General features: G+C 40.4%; 2 protein-coding genes across 4 annotated transcripts; both read left to right on the plus strand.

Annotated features, from left to right (window-relative positions):
* The first annotated feature begins 946 nt into the window (after positions 1–946).
* On the plus strand, positions 947–3,905 carry LOC122863699 (alpha-1-antitrypsin homolog). Of its 2 annotated transcripts, none has more exons than XM_044170428.1 (5): positions 947–1,092; positions 1,403–2,035; positions 2,340–2,610; positions 2,915–3,062; positions 3,295–3,905. In XM_044170428.1, exons 2-5 carry the CDS (start codon positions 1,417–1,419, stop codon positions 3,484–3,486), a joined length of 1,230 nt encoding a protein of 409 aa, XP_044026363.1. In that variant the 5' UTR covers positions 947–1,092; positions 1,403–1,416; the 3' UTR covers positions 3,487–3,905. The 2 variants fall into 2 exon arrangements, with proteins under 2 accessions (XP_044026363.1, XP_044026365.1); XM_044170430.1 differs by having other exon boundaries at positions 1,007–1,092; positions 1,408–2,035.
* Positions 3,906–8,401: 4,496 nt separating this feature from the next.
* LOC122863703 (alpha-1-antitrypsin homolog) lies at positions 8,402–11,497 on the plus strand. 2 transcript variants are annotated; one of them, XM_044170433.1, is made up of 5 exons: positions 8,402–8,555; positions 8,965–9,592; positions 9,853–10,123; positions 10,376–10,523; positions 10,722–11,497. In XM_044170433.1, exons 1-5 carry the CDS (start codon positions 8,553–8,555, stop codon positions 10,911–10,913), a joined length of 1,242 nt encoding a protein of 413 aa, XP_044026368.1. In that variant the 5' UTR covers positions 8,402–8,552; the 3' UTR covers positions 10,914–11,497. The 2 variants fall into 2 exon arrangements, with proteins under 2 accessions (XP_044026368.1, XP_044026369.1); XM_044170434.1 differs by having other exon boundaries at positions 8,487–8,629.
* The last annotated feature ends 4,985 nt before the right edge of the window (positions 11,498–16,482 follow it).

A 16,482-nucleotide genomic window follows, 5' to 3' on the forward strand; every position in this document is an offset into this window, starting at 1 on the left:
CATCCATTTATGACTGTGGGCGTGGAAATGGGGCGCTCAGTTACACAGTGATTGAGATTCATAAAACAGAGCAGGCACACGCACAGACCAAAACACTTTTTGTGTGAGCAAAAGAGAGCAGCATTATGATTGGCTACCAGGACAGATTGCCCGAAATTCTGTGCCCTCTATGATGACCATCACGTGTGCCTGTTTGGCATGATGGTTGTTTGCTATTTTTAAAAAATGGAAAGAAGAGGAAAACCTCCCATTATTCCAACGTGGGAGCTTTCACACATTATTCCAAGATGGTTACTGGTTACCCCCACTGATGGCTTTGTGGTCACATCATTTAAATGGCCTAAATTAGCTACTTTTGTTGTATTACAAATTTGTAGCGGTATACAAGTGAAACCAGATAAAAAGAAACAGTGTATAGTGCCTTTTTAATTAGCTGAATTGATTCTATTAATGTTGCTATTGGACTTTATGTAGATGTAAGTGCCAACAATGGAGATTTTGCAGCCATGTTGCAGTTTGTTGATGCTCACTGTAGTTGTTTTGTAGGAGATAAGTAGCAGTATAGGCCTATCAGTATCAGAAATGACCAAATTCTCTGACTTGGAAATCACAACTCCGAGGCTGAGGTGAACGGTTTTGCCTACCCAGCTGCTCAATATTATGGTCTACATTGCGTGAATGTGGCGCAAACATCAGCAGCTCGACAGAATGAAGTGAGTCCATGGGCAAGTTGAGTGGCTGAGGCTAATTCAGACGTGGCTGTAATAACAGAGAGGGCTGAATGGTGCAGATGTTTTTAGACAGCAGAGATTACAACTAAAATATTTGATTTTAATCTTTCAACTTTAAATCAGTATCAAGTTGAGTCAATGGGGATTGGACCTTATCTCACCAGTATGTTCATTACCCATGTTGTGCTGAGTGAGTTTTGTTGCATCAGTAAAGATAGTCCGGCCAGATATCTGTTAGCAGGACAGATATTAGGGGCTGGTCTTGGTTAATTTTTGACCAAACTGTCAGCTGACTCTCAGAGCTCCTGTATATAGTGTGGAAGTTTCTGACAAACTCTCTGCAGCAAAGAAGACATTAAAGGTAAGCATGGCACTTTACTGAAATATGAAAATATTGTTTTTAAATATTTTTTACTTTAAACTTAAGATGTATTAGACTTAGGCTACATTTGTTCGTAAACATCAGGTTTGAAAGCTTTGAAGACATGGTGACATAATGATTTTGAAGTTTAGAGCTGTTTAGAGGCTAAATCATATCAGCGTGTCCTGTTTAATTCAAAGGTATTGGGCCATCGGCTACTGTCCACTTGTCATTCCATTAAAAACATCTTCTTAAAAAGGCCTACGACCTACTGTGGTTGAGTCCAACTAACCTCCTCTGATTTTCCCAGGACAGGCTGTAAAGATGCGTGGGATCTTTGCTCGTTGTGCGCTCGGAGCGCTGCTGCTGGCTGCAGCCTGGGCAGACCACCACCACCACCACCATGGCACTGAACACAGCCATGAGGGAGAAAACCCCTGCCACAAGCTGTCCTCTCCCAATGCTGACTTCGGCTTTTCCCTCTACAAAAGTCTGAATGCCAACGCTGCAGCTGGAAAGAACATCTTCTACTCGCCGCTTGGCATCTCCACCGCCCTGTCCATGCTGTCTACAGGAGCCAGTGGTGAAACCCACAGCCAGCTGTTCTCCAGCTTGGGCTACAGTGCTCACAACCAGGCACAGGTCAATGAAGCGTACGAGCATCTTTTCGACATGCTTGGTCACAGCCAGCAGAATCAGCAGCTGGATGTCGGTAATGGCGTGGCCCTGCGCTCTGGCTTCAATCCTCTAGAGAAGTTCCTGAAGGATATCAAGCACTACTACTCTGGTGAGATCTTCAACGTCGACTTTACCAAACCTGCTGAGGCTGCAGCTGAGATCAACACATTCATAGCCAGAAAAACCCAGGACAAGATCAAAGACCAGGTGAAGGACCTGGACCCTGCAATGGCCATGGTGCTGATCAATTATGTCTACTTCAGAGGTAGGACACGTACCCATACAGAGACATTCTCAGAGAACAGACCATGCATACAGTTAGCCAGCTGCTTTGATGAACACATAGAGACACAGCATCTATACGAGTTCAAGTGCACATATCTTTGTGCAGTTTAAGGAGCTCATGCATGCAGCAAATATGTAAAACAAACCAGCTGGAAAGATATTAAAAGAATGCAAGACAATTATAGCGCATATTGCAACATTTTAAAACAAGTAGCCACGATCATTTGAGTTGACTTACAGTAGCTACATTGCTTTCATCTTTCCCTCTCCACTGCCTTATACAGGACAGTGGGAGAAACCCTTCAATGGTAACCTGACACACAAGGCGGACTTCCATGTAGACGAAACCACCGATGTTCAAGTGGACATGATGAAGAAGATGGGTCGCTATGACTTCTATCAGGACAATGACAACCACACCACTGTCATCTTGCTGCCCTACAAGGGCAACACCTCCATGATGATCGTCCTGCCTGATGAAGGCAAGATGACAGAGGTGGAGGGCTACATCAACAAGGACTACATCAGGCACTGGCATGACTCACTCTTCAGGACGTAAGAGAGGAATTAGATTTTCTTCTGAATCGTCGTGGTTGTAAAGTGTGTTGGTACAGTAACAGTGCAGTCATTTGTAGGATCAAAGGGAATGTATTGGCATTTGTTGGGCTTTTACGCAGAGAGAGAGAATAATCGGTGACTGGATGAAAATAATCAGGACAAACTAGTGACTGAGAAAACGCTGAATAGATCAGGTGTATTTGAATTGCTCAAAGTGTCCATATTTAGTACAGCTCAATTTGAGTAAACAAGTCAACTGTATATTCCAGTGATTCTGACACTGATGTTCTATGTTTCTCAGTTCTGTGCATCTGTTCCTGCCAAAATTTTCCATCACTGCTGATGCTTCACTGGACAGCACCCTGAAAGAAATGGGCATTACTGACGCTTTTTCAGACAATGCTGATTTCTCTGGCATTTCTGACGAGGTCAAGCTCAAAGTCTCAAAGGTAAGAGGAGCGAACATTTCTTCTTAGGTTTGTTATGTGAACTCAAAAGCTTTAAAGGAATATGTCTATTTCATGACAATTGCTCATGGAGGAATATTAACATGTTCACAAATACATAGAAGACAGTAGATGCTGCAAAGACCCTTTTCCAGCTTGTAGCTTCTACAGTCTTCCAAGACCTATGCTCTAATTGAAACAAGACACTGACTGCCTCCTCCTGGTTACTCCACAGGTGTCCCACCAGGCCGTGCTGAGCGTGGATGAAACAGGAACAGAGGCAGCAGCCGCCACCACCTTGGAGATCATGCCCATGAGTATGCCTGAAACCATGAAACTCAACAGACCCTTCTTGGTCTTCATCTTGGAGCACTCGACTAGAAGCATCCTCTTCATGGGAAAGATCAACAACCCCACGGCCATGTAAAGATGCTAGGGAAATGAGTGTTACATTTGTTACATTTTCACACTGCAGTAGGTTACAGTAGCTTGAGGACATTGGCTCATTTTTACCTCAGCATCTGAAAGGCCTATAGATATGTCACAGTGATATTAAGAGCATTGCGGGAATGATGAATAGAGGATAGTTTGATGAATAAGACCACAGATATATCATCAAGTAACAGAAATCTTAGTCCATTAATCTGCTTGCAGTCTGCATCTGGCTAGGTGTATGAATGTCTAAATACGTCATTATATATTGTATCCAGCTGACTGTTGTGTTTGATAGAAACATTAGTAGATATGTCACTTGAAGCATCTGCTAACATACTGAGCCAACGTGTTATTGTGCTATTGCTGTTTCAACATGGTTCAACATAAAGCAAAATAAAAACTTGTCATGAACAACTGGCATTTTATGTTATTTTAATCTTTTAATCTAATCTTGAGTTCTTAGAGCCAATTATCTTGTCTAGGGGCTATATGATTTACAATATCAGTTAATGCTAAACGATTGAGAGAATCAACCAATTGTTTTTTAAAAGTGGAAATTAGTTGAAATGTAATGTAATTGTCTGATGATTATTGCAACTCATAAGAAAACACGTACGTTTGTAAATCACATTGTGGTAACAGCCTGCAATGTACAGCACAATTACTCCAGCATTACAGTGTAATCTTTTGTACTAACGGTGTACCAGTACAGTACATACCAATACATATATGTAGGTACTGGGGAACAAGACGTGAAGTGATGGAATAAGGGGGTAACAATTCGGGATCTTGCAAAGAACTTGTATGACCTATTGAGCAATAATCTGGATGTTTTGGAGAAACTTAGAGAGAATTTATACTGTAGTTATTATTTAACTACTGGGTACCTATTCTATTATTATTATAGGCCATGATCATAAAACTGAGCAAAAATCTGGATGTTTCAGGGACGATGGAGTGATGACTTCTGCATCACTTAATAAATTTGATGTGATTTTATTTCAAAATGACCTTATTACCAACAAACGGGCAAACTACATTGATCCTTTATAATTTTGGAGTACTTAACCCTCCTATTGTGTTTGAAAAGGGTCTTTGAATTCATAAACCAGTAAAATGTTTTATTTGCTAAGTAACTTATTATTCATCCATAACCATAATATATGTACTTACTTTGATATTTTATGTACCTTAGACCACATTTAACTTACAATGTACAAATCCTTTTTAGTTTAAAATAGGCACAATTTATGTCCTATTTTATTGCTTATGATGAGCACAACAGGCAAATTTATTATAAGACCATGAGAGGCTAATGATAAACAAAATAATTCCCATTGTGTGTGTGTGTGAGTGTGTATTACTCATGTTGTGGGGACATAATTCTGTCTGACATTGTAGGGACTCCCTTTCCTTTTGGGGAAAAACACAAGTCCCAAGTCCCCATAATGTAACTCATTCAATTTTAGGGTGGTTTAAGGTTAGGTTTGGGTTAAAAGGTTGTCAATGTGCTATGGTGCGCAAGCCTACTGATCCAGGAATTTGTTTGATGGTTAGTGTGGCCATATAGTCATGTTCAAAATCTTTATCTGGCTTGTAGGCTGAAGGGTAGGGTTCTGCTCCTTCATGTAAGAGACTGTGGTTCAAGTCCCAGCCACTCATCAAACCTGTGAGGGTTAGAACTATCAGTGCTTTAGAATACAGCCTGCATACCCCGTACTTACCCTTTAACTGAATGTTACAAGGGTAGGGCTAACAGTATTTTAGATTACTGCCCGCATACCCCATAGTTACCCTGTAACTAAAGGACCAAACTCTTCTGGGACTTTTCTGGTCTTCATCCTGGTGAACTCCATCAGGAGCATCCTCTTCATGGGCAAAATCAACAACCCCACAGCCACGTCAGTTAGGCAGGGATGTCTTATACAGTCATCTGTTCATGATCTGCTCCAGGCACAGCCCGCCCACAAAGTACAGGGATGTAGCCCATCCACTCGCTCAGTCTGTCTCAGTATTCGACCGCTCTGCTCATAGCGCTTTCTCAAGTGTGGAGATAGGTCTGGCTATGCAAGACTACTCTGCTCAGGACTACTCTTCAAGTTTTTGGAGGCTGTTCAATATGTCTTGCAGGAAGTGCTTTTTCTGTTGGGAAGGAAACTAAGGAAAGGAAGTACGTTTCTTGATGGACAGGTGGCTTTGCTAAAGTAACCGCTAACTACTGCTGACGGTAGCTGTCGTTAGCTAGTTAGCTTAGTTAGCCGTGCAGCTAGCGGTCCCATTAGCTTAGCTGACTCTGCCTGGGATGGATGCTCAGAGCCCAGGCCTGAAAACCTCCTCCCCCTGGCAGTCCACAGCTCCTGTGCTAGCGGTGTAAACACCAACACTCCCCCAGTGCTAGAACTCCCAGTCCGGGCAGAGTCAGCTAAGCTAAGAGGGCTGCTAGCTGCATGGCTAAATGAGCTAACTAGCTAATGGCAGTTAACATTACAGTTAGCAGCAGTTAGAGGTTACTTTAGAGCTATCTGTCTGTCTAGAAACTCCATAAATATGATCCAGTTTCACTAAAATCAGTGAATACAGTTATAAAAATTGTGTGTTTTTGTCCAGTAATCAGTGAGGCTCCGAGCAGATCTGCCAGGCCAAGCATATCTGGTATCTACACCTACGCCCAGAAACACTCCGCTCCGGCGGCATCTACCATTTTGCAATCTAATTCTTGTCTCATTTGTGTTCTGATAAACAGCAAATTAATCAAATTCAGTGCCACATATCGCTATTTTCCATGCCGTCGAGTGTACCCAGCAAGAGGATAAGGCGATGCAAGCTCACAGCACTGGGTGTATAAGAGAACTTAGTTTACAGCGGCTCACAAGCCCCTCAGCAGGCTTCCAGGAAGTTGACCAATGAGAAGAAAGTGGGCTTCAAGGGAGGGGGCCTTAAAGAGACAGGAGCTAAAATGGCTTGTTTCAGAGGATGAACTGAGGTGCTGCATAAAGGGCCAGTATAAGATAAATAAGGATTTTTTTTTAATACTGTGAATCATGCAAAGCTACTCTAGTGGAATCCCAGAACAAAAATATAGAGCTGGAAATGAGCACAATAGGTCCCCTTTAACGTTACTTTGAGTCTGCCATCTTTCATGTGGCTAACAGGAAGGATATAAAAATAATATCACAGTGTTAATTTCAGCTTCTCCTCTCAAGCTAAACCCAGACAATGAACAGCAGTTTAGCGAACAAGTGAGTGAATCCAGCTTCTGAATGAGTCGCTGTTCTGCAGCGGTGAGAGCAGGTAGCTACTGTAATGCTACTGCTAGGTGAGCAGGTAATGAATTTACTGAGTAGAGTCAGTCTGTTGTATTACTTTTCCACTAACGTTACGATAGACGAGAACGACACCCGTAACCATGGTAACTGTACACAACAAAGATGGTAACAGCTGTAGCCTCAAAATGCTTAGAAGACTTAATAATTTGACTAAAATGTCTTTAGTTTTTTTTGACGAAAATGTCCAATATACATATATACATTTTCATCAAAAGACTATAATTAAAAATAGATCAAAATCAAGTGCCAAAATTAACACTGTTGCCTTTTCTCACTTTCGCAGTCAGGAAAATGCTAGTGCAGCCTGAAAGCCAGTACAGAGAGGCTCTGGGGGAGCTCCTTATCTCAGGCTGTCCGCATCCTCAAGGAGGACAGTGCCTAGAGCCTACATGAGGCCCCTTCAAGTAAGACCAGTGACAGTAAGTACTCTTGTTCCCTGCACTCCTTTTATATCTCCTGGCACATAATCCATATGTATTCTGTACAGTACAGTACAGTACCATTGTATTTATCGTATAGATTTTATATTTTATATATTTATTTATACTCTCAAAAAGTCTATTTTGATTGGGAAATTTTGAAACATTTATACTTGCTTCCCCTATAATGTTTTTCTACTTTATATCCACAGCATATTGACCTTGTACCTATTGTAGACCCATTGTGCCTCATTACCATTATGGTTAGTATTACTTATAGTACATCTTATATTTGCTCCTTTTATGCATTTGCTCCCTTTTAATGACTTCATTTTGACTTCATTGCCAGCATCTACTGGAGATGGAAATAAAGCATTTCCCTGAGTTTGTGACAAATAATATTTAAATTTGAAACTTTAGATAGTCTTTCCACTGAGAGATCCATGGTCATTTCTGTTACATTTGTTACATTGCACGTTGCAGCAGGTTTTAGTGGCTTTTGGAATTTTAGCTCATATGACCTCATACAGCCCTGTAGAGATGCCACAGTGATATTTAGCCAAGTGGGGAGATGATGAATAGAGGACAGTTTGCTCAATAAGACAACAGATCCATCACAAATAACAGAAATGTTATTCTTTTAATCTGTGTGCAGTCTAGCATGACAAGTTTATTATCATCAGTCAGCTGAACCTGGCTAGGTGTATAAAGGTCTAAATACATTATTATATATTGTATGCAGCTGACTTTTGTGTATGATACAGGTAATAAAAGCTGTGGTGCATGGATTGCACTGCTGACACATTAAGCCAACTCAGGTGTTATTGAGCAATTGTTTCAACATGAAGCGAAAAAAGACTTCATGAACAACTGGCATTCTATATGTTCTTTTACTCATTCAACTTTAATTCAATATTACTATCAAGTTCAATCCTACTGACTAATGGCTATACATTTATTTTTCCAGGAGGGTAATTTGAAATGACAGTTTGGAGTGAGTTGCTTCATAGTTCCATCAAAGGCTCCTGATTTCTGCTGTAACATTTGTTTTTTGTAAGTATGTGATGATTGCTGTAGGCTTGTGTGTATACAACCTTTAGACCAACAATTCCCTAACTCACCAGCTGTACTTTACCCATGGTGTGTTGAGTGAGTTGTGTTATGTGAAGGGAAGATAGCTTTGCCAGAAATCCCTTAGCACAGGACAGAAAAGGCTGTTCTTGTTAAATTTTAATAGATCTGTCAGCTGACTCTCTTCGATCTACTGAATATAATGGTGAAGTTTCTGCCAAACTGCACCAAAGAGGACATTAATGGTAAGCATGGACCTCCAGTGAAATATGCTGAATGTTTTATATATATTTTGAGGACTTGGACTTAAATTTAAGAAGTAAGTGACATGTGGAATTAGTGACGTATAGAAGTGAACTTTTTAAAATGTGGTGACAAAATGTGCGTTACAATGGAAGTGTAATGCTGTTAAGATTAGATCATTAGTGTATCCTGTGCAAAAGGTATTGAGCCTTTAGCTACTGGTGACTTTATTCTTTTCATTCATTATGTTGTATACAGTGTTCTAAAACAGCGCTTGTCATTTTGTTTCATTTTTTTGTTTGGTTGGTTTTAAACTTATCTTTAAGGTTGTTTATTATCAAATACCACTATGATTTACTGTGGTCGAGCTCAACTAACAACTTCCTCTGGTTTTCCCTGTCGTATGGACAGGCTGTAAAGATGCGTGGGATCTTTGCTCGTTGTGCACTCGGAGCGCTGCTGCTGGCTGCAGCCTGGGCAGACCACCACCACCACCACCATGGCACTGAACACAGCCATGAGGGAGAAATTAGCTGTCACAAGCTGTCCTCTCCCAATTCTGACTTTGCCTTTGCCCTCTACAAAAGTCTGAATGCCAAGACTGCAGCTGGAAAGAACATCTTCTACTCGCCGCTGGGCATCTCCACCGCCCTGTCCATGCTGTCTACAGGGGCCCGTGGTGAAACCCACAGCCAGCTGTTCTCCAGCTTGGGCTACAGCACCTTAAGCCAGACTGAGGTCAATGAAGCGTACAAGCATCTTTTCGACATGCACGGACACAGCCAGCAGAATCAGCAGCTGGATGTCGGTAATGGCGTGGCCCTGCGCTCTGGCTTCAATCCTCTAGAGAAGTTCCTGGAGGATGTCAAGCACTACTACTCTGGTGAGATCTTCAACGTCGACTTTACCAAACCTGCTGAGGCTGCAGCTGAGATCAACACATTCATTGCTAATAAAACCCAGGACAAGATAAAAGATATGGTGAAGGACCTGGACCCTGCAATGGCCATGGTACTTATTAACTATGTCTACTTCAGAGGTAAGAAGCGAATTCAAGTCCATGTCTCGTTGTGTAGTTTACCGACTTTTACGAGTTTTAAAGATGCTTTATTGTTTGACTCTTTTTATTATGTTTTATGGTGCTATTGCTTATGTTTTATTGTTGTTTCTTTCACTGTTTTTCTGTACTTATTTTTAATATTTTTACTCTTGTGAAGCACTTTGTGACCTTGCTCTGTGAATGGTGCTATACTAAATAAACTTTACTTACTTACTTCCCCTCTCCACTGCCTGATACAGGACAGTGGAAGAAACCCTTCAACAGTGAACAGACACACAAGGCGGACTTCAATGTTGACGAAACCACCAAAGTTCAGGTGGACATGATGATGAGGACGGGTCACTACGACATCTACTGGGACAATAACAACCACACCACCATCATTATGCTGCCTTACAAGGGCAACACCTCCATGATGATCGTCCTGCCTGATGAAGGCAAGATGAAGGAGGTGGAAGGCTACATCAACAAGGACTACATCAGGCACTGGCGAGACTCAGTCTCCACGAAGTAAGAGGAATCTAATTTGAATCCTCCTACCTGGCTGTAGATAAAGTGTGTCATAGAAGGAATGCCTTACTGGATGAATATAACCTGGATAAACTAGTGATTGAGAAAATGTTGACTGGATTAGGTGTATTTGATTTACTTGAAACAACAAGTATTCTGTTTATGATTAGCACAGTTACCTTAATTTGACAAGATGTAAGTAAACTGTATATTCCAGTGATTCTGACACTGGTGATGTCTTGTGTTTTTCAGTTATGTGGATCTGTTCCTGCCAAAATTTTCCATCTCTGCTGATGCTTCCCTGGACAGCACACTGAAAGAAATGGGCATTACTGACGCTTTTGAGGAACGTGCTGATTTCTCTGGCATTTCTGACGAGGTCAAGCTCAAAATCTCAAAGGTAGGAGGGGCGAACATTTCTTCTTAGGTTTTGTATGGGAATTTAAGTTCTTATGAACAACATGTGAATAACTGCAGAATAGATGTTGACATTTACCTCCAGAGTATGCTGAAAAAGACCCTTTAGCTTCTTCTTTCCCCTGGACCTATGCTGTGTTTCAAACTAGACTCTGACTGCCTCCTCCATTTTCTTCCACAGGCGTCTCACAAGGCTGTGCTGAGCGTCACTGAGATCGGAACAGAGGCAGCAGCCGGCACCTTTATCGAGTTAATATTCCTCAGTTTGCCACCATCCGTCACAATCAACAGACCCTTCTTGGCTTTCATCCTGGAGAACTCCACCGGGAGCATCCTCTTCATGGGCAAGATCAACAACCCCGCAGCCATTTAAAGGCACACGCTAGGAAAATGAGAACCATGATCACAGGTGTCATCATGAGGATCCCATCATGAGCCAAATCACTGACTCTTTACCCATCATACTGATAGTGTCGCAGGAAATGTGCCTGTAAGTGTGTATCTCTCTTTGCAGGGGAGTTTTTACTGGTCACAGAAAGGAAGTAATTCTACAAAAGTATCATTAAAGAACATTTTGTTGATGTAAATGAGAAGTAGAGCCACAGTGAATGGTGGATTCATCGATTAGTCGATACTTTTACTTGTCTTACATTATAGTAAATTGAATATCTTTGGGTTTTGAACTGTTGGTCGCACAAAACAAGACATTCGATTAATCAAGAAAATAATCAATAATGAAAACAATCTTTAGTTGTAGCCCTAATGAGAAGCTGTTTGAGTGGTTCTACATGTAAGCATGTACACATTTGTCTTTTACATTGAAAAGATAATACAGGGGTTCCCTGAAAATAGAAAAAAGTGATTTCATATTTCTATTTATTGTGCAACATGACATCAAATACACAATAAATAGATCAAAAATATTTAAACATGAATAAATAATTTTATTGAATTTCACACATTGTCCTTGGTGGTCTATTATTGTCTCAAATTTCATATTTCCCTATAAGCATAACCTGACTGATGCCATGCCTATATTTGGTCATAAATTATAAATGAGATGTGACCTGTTTCTGAGATAATCAGTCATTTTTTGTTAAAAGTCCAGCCATGTGGGTCAGCTGGAGGACAGCAGTCAGCATCTTCTAGTGGCTGAATCCTGGTGGTTTAAGTTTTATTCAGCCGATTATACAGCAGAGAGAAAAGGTGTAACCTGATGGCCATCAGCCTCACACGACTCCTCACCCTTTGACCTGTCAACAGAGGAGTTGCTGCAGGAGTGTTTACACAATCAGTACACATACACTTTGTCTCCCTTGTCAGCACCCACACACAGTGACTTCTGCGAAGGACATGACTAAGAAGTGTCTGAATCAGAAAGCTGAGTGGGCAGCTCTTTAGAAGTGTTGAAATGCTTCCAATCTGTCCAGTCTGCTGTACATAAACAGGTATAGTTGAGGAATCAGCAGCACTGAATTCTATCAGAAGCTGCGCTGGTTTGCATGGTCACTTTTGAGCTGATTGCCGTTCTTTATATGGCCCATATGGAAGTTTAAAGGACAATACCAGTATTTTTGCTTGTTTTAGTGTCACAACAAAAAAAACCTCATGTACTATACTTACCATTTTTGTGAACTATTTTTTAATGCATGCTGTTCAGTTTTACATTTTTGGATGTATTTTTCCTACCATTTCAGTCACATGCTGCTTTCTATTCATTTCTGTGTGGCATGAAAATCACTTAGCAGACTCTTGAGACTTGCTTGAGTTGTGTAATTTATTACAGTGAACATTTTCTTGGTATGGCAATGCAGTTGAAGTGCAGAATGATTTGAAAAGTATGCACTGCATTACCTAATAACAATAAGGTAACAATTACTAAAAATAATGCAGACTTGTTGACAATGTGATGGATAACTCAGCTTAAGAGATTGCTAACTGGTTCTCATACTGTACAGCAGTTTCAGTGGAAACCAAAAGCAATTTGGCATGTCAAAAAAAAAATTCTAATAATTCAAATATCTAAAAAACAACAACATTGTTTACAAAATGGTTGGCTGTAATGTGACGCATATGTGATTTGTAGTACATGGGCTTATACAAGGTTCAAGATACATTTATTTGTCATTCCACAATGCAAGGTGATTGATTGTATATTGTATAATGTTACAAAAGATATCCTGCACATAGGCAAGGAATGACTGATTGTGACACAATATTGTGGAAACTAATAATATTCAAACACAAATTATTACTATATATTACATTTTATTTTAATAGGTGTTAAATATTTATTAACTCAATATTTATGTTTAATCAAGGATCCATGTTCTTTCTCTAACTTTGTACAGTGTTTCACTGTATCACACGTAGACTGAAAATGAAGATGGATGACTTCCACTTCCTCCCACTGTATAAAAATCTACCCAAAATATCTCAGATACGGGAGCTGCCATCTTGCGCTGGTGAGATCATTTGGAGCCACAGTAGTGATCGGGGTTGGAGCCACGGAAGCGAGATCCCACCCTCAGCTGTCAATCATGACCTTTTTATAGCATCAAATAACTAATTAGAACCAAGCTTATCTGAAAAACGAACACTTGAACACACATCAGCGTGATAAGAACTACCTAAAATGACAGAAACCATCTTTGGCAAAAATGTATTTGACATGTACTTTGAGTTTTTCATTTGGCTCATGTACCATCCACTAACATGCTTGTTAATCCCTAGTTGTCTTTCCACTGTCATCGATGACAGAAAAAGTACTGGAAAGGAGGCTGAGAGTGGCAGTGGTCAACAATCATATCATACCAATATGCTAATGTTTGTATATTTTACTACTCTGCCTACAGCAGTAATGACATAATTGATATGTTAAGGGAGGTAAGCGCTTAAAGGAGCTAAAATTGATTAGATTATGTATAAATAATCTAGTACTGCATTTATTCAAATCCAAATATAAGCTTTTTGGATCCAGAGACAAACTAGTCTGCAATCTGCAATTATACCTGTCACAGCAGGGTGTCCTATTGAAGCAAGAAAGGAAGAAACCATGCTGTTGATAATTTCAAACCACCTGTTTCTCCTGGTCTCAGCACATTGATAATATTGTTAAGACAATGGGAAAAGGCATAAGCATCAGCATGAAGTGTTTTCCCTTCAGATGTTATGAACACGGTTATATCATCAATGGTTCTAACCCACCTTGAACATTGCTCTGTTTTTGGTCTGGTGCCAAAAAGATGGATAAACAAAGATTGCAGTTGGTTCAAAACAAAGCTGCTGGACTAGCTCTGCACTGTCCTTATCACACTAGCAGTGAAAAAATGCATTCCAAATTATGCTGGTTGCATAACTTCTAAGAATGTTTATTAGGAAAACCATTTTCTCAGCTAAACCCGAATTCTGTAAGAAGGGTCATTCATGTCTTCCCAAACCCAATGACTTTGTGTGATCCCCTGACCTTTCCCCTAGCACCACCAGCAGGTCAAACCTTTCACATTTTCAGTGATAACATGTTCTGGATGTATTGGCACAAATACAGACATTCGTGGCTCCTAGACAATGTGTCCTAATCACTTTGACACCCCTGACTTTTCATTTGATGCTATCATCAGGTCAAAATTTGTCCAATATTTAGGTTTATGACAAAATTCGTGCAAAACTAATAACATTCCCCATCAGCCTCAACCATACTTAGCTTAGCATCAGCATGTATAATTGTCATTGTGAGCATGTTGGCATGCTGATGTTACAATTATTTACAAGTCCGTGGTGGACTGTCTGAGGGGCAGGGGTGAAAAAAATCAAAAGGGCACCAGCTGCATGTGGTGGGGCAGCAGCACGCAGAAAGTTAGTATGCATTTATGGTAAAATAGCAGCTGATATGGCACTGCATTGCATTTTCTCCATTTTAAGGGCAACCATTAGTGCGCTGCATCATGTTTTCTCCACTGGAGGGGCACCCTAGAAGGCACTTTATCACGTTTTCTTGCACATTGGGCCACTGTAGAGGACACTTTATGAAGTTTTATCTTTTGCTGTGTTTTTTTTGAACTTAGACTCTTCTCAAGAGTCTTGTTGGAACCTGTCTTTTTCTGGGTTATGTACCAGTTCAGTCTTGTAAACTGACTGTTAATTGTTTTATTTTTGTTACATCTTATACTCCTCACATTTTTTGTCTCTTTTATAACTGCAGTGTAGCCCCATTTACACGTAATAGCTACAGTGGTGTGAAAAAGTGTTTGCCCTCTTCCTGATCTCTTTTTTTTGCATGTAAGTCACACTTAAATGTTTCAGACTAAACTAATTTAAATATTAGTCAAAGATAACACAAGTAAACACAAAATGCAGTTTTTAAATGAAGGTTGTTATTATTAAGGGAAAATAAAATCCAAACCTACCCTGCCCTGTGTGAAATAGTGATTGCCCTCTAAACCTAATAACTGGTTGGGCCACCCTTAGCAGCAACAACTGCAGCGAGCAAGCGTTGCGATAACTGCAAGCGTTTGCGATAACTTGCAATGAGTCTTTTACAGCGCTTTGGAGGAATTTTGGCCCACTCATCTTTGCAAAATTGTTGTAATTCAGTCACATTGGAGTGTTTTCGAGCATGAACTGCCTTTTTAAGGTCATGCCACAGCATCTCAATAGGATTCAGGTCAGGACTTTGACTAGGCCATTCCAAAGTCTGTCAGCCTCACTAGAATGCTGTATCAAATTTACATCTGAATCCATATAAGGTTTAGCTATTATGCAACAGATGTTGAATAAACATTTGCAAACAGTTTGCTCAACTTATATCCACTAGGCCACTCCAAAGTCTTCATTTTGTTCTTCTTCAGCCATTCAGAGACCCCACAACAATATCCAAAGAACTGCAGGCCTCACTTGCCTCAGTTAAGGTCAGTGTTCATAACTCCACCATAAGAAAGAGACTGGGCAAAAATGGCCTGCATAGCAGAGTTCCAAGATGAAAACCACTGCTGAGCAAAAAGAACATTAAGGCTCGTCTCATTTTTGCCAGAAAACATCTTGATGATCTCCAAGACTTTTGGGAAAATACTAGACGAGACAAAAGTTTTTTGGAAAGTGTGTGTCCCATTACATCTGGCGTAAAAGTAACACTGCATTTCAGAAAAAGAACATCATACCAACAGTAAAATATGGTGGCGGTAGTGTGATGGTCTGGGGCTGTTTTGCTGCTTCAGGACCTGGAAGACTTGCTGTGATAAATAGAATGAATTCTGCTGTCTACCAAAAACTCCTGAAGGAGAATGTCTGGCCATCTGTTCGTGACCTCAAGCTGAAGCGAACTTGGGTTCTGCAGCAGGACAATGATCCAAAACACATCAGCAAGTCCACCTCTGAATGGCTGAAGAAGAACAAAATGAAGACTTTGGAGTGGCCTAGTCAAAGTCCTGACCTGAATCCTGTTGAGATGCTGTGGATTGACCTTAAAAAGGCAGTTCATGGTTGAAACCCCTCCAATGTGGCTGAATTACAACAATTCTGCAAAGATGAGTGGGCCAAAATTCCTCCACAGCGCTGTAAAAGACTTATTGCAAGTTATCGCAAACGCTTGATTGCAGTTGTTGCTGCTAAGGGTGGCCCAACCAGTTATTAGGTTTAGGGGGCAATCACTATTTCACACAGGGCAGGGTAGGTTTGGATTTTATTTTCCCTTAATAATAACAACCTTCATTTAAAAACTGCATTTTGTGTTTACTTGTGTTATCTTTGACTAATATTTAAATTTGTGTGATGATCTGAAACATTTAAGTGTGACAAACCTGCAAAAAAATAAGAAATCAGGAAGAGGGCAAACACTTTTTCACACCACTGTAATTGTATAGGAGCAGATAGTGTGGAAACAGCAGAAACCTAGTAGAACACAATGTATAACACAAAAGCCCTGGTGCATGCTGGAAGGCTTCCCT

The sequence above is a fragment of the Siniperca chuatsi genome, linkage group LG16 (assembly GCF_020085105.1).
Source record: "Siniperca chuatsi isolate FFG_IHB_CAS linkage group LG16, ASM2008510v1, whole genome shotgun sequence".
Classification (NCBI taxonomy): domain Eukaryota; kingdom Metazoa; phylum Chordata; class Actinopteri; order Centrarchiformes; family Sinipercidae; genus Siniperca; species Siniperca chuatsi.

Excerpts from the sequence above, each read along its gene's own strand:
- LOC122863699 (XM_044170428.1), top strand. The coding sequence starts at position 1,417 with ATGCGTGGGATCTTTGCTCGTTGTGCGCTCGGAGCGCTGCTGCTGGCT. Across the intron at positions 2,036-2,339 it reads CAATTATGTCTACTTCAGAG|GACAGTGGGAGAAACCCTTC; the intron begins GTAGGACACGTA and ends TGCCTTATACAG. Across the intron at positions 3,063-3,294 it reads TCAAGCTCAAAGTCTCAAAG|GTGTCCCACCAGGCCGTGCT; the intron begins GTAAGAGGAGCG and ends GTTACTCCACAG.
- LOC122863703 (XM_044170433.1), top strand. Across the intron at positions 9,593-9,852 it reads TAACTATGTCTACTTCAGAG|GACAGTGGAAGAAACCCTTC; the intron begins GTAAGAAGCGAA and ends TGCCTGATACAG. Across the intron at positions 10,524-10,721 it reads TCAAGCTCAAAATCTCAAAG|GCGTCTCACAAGGCTGTGCT; the intron begins GTAGGAGGGGCG and ends TTTCTTCCACAG.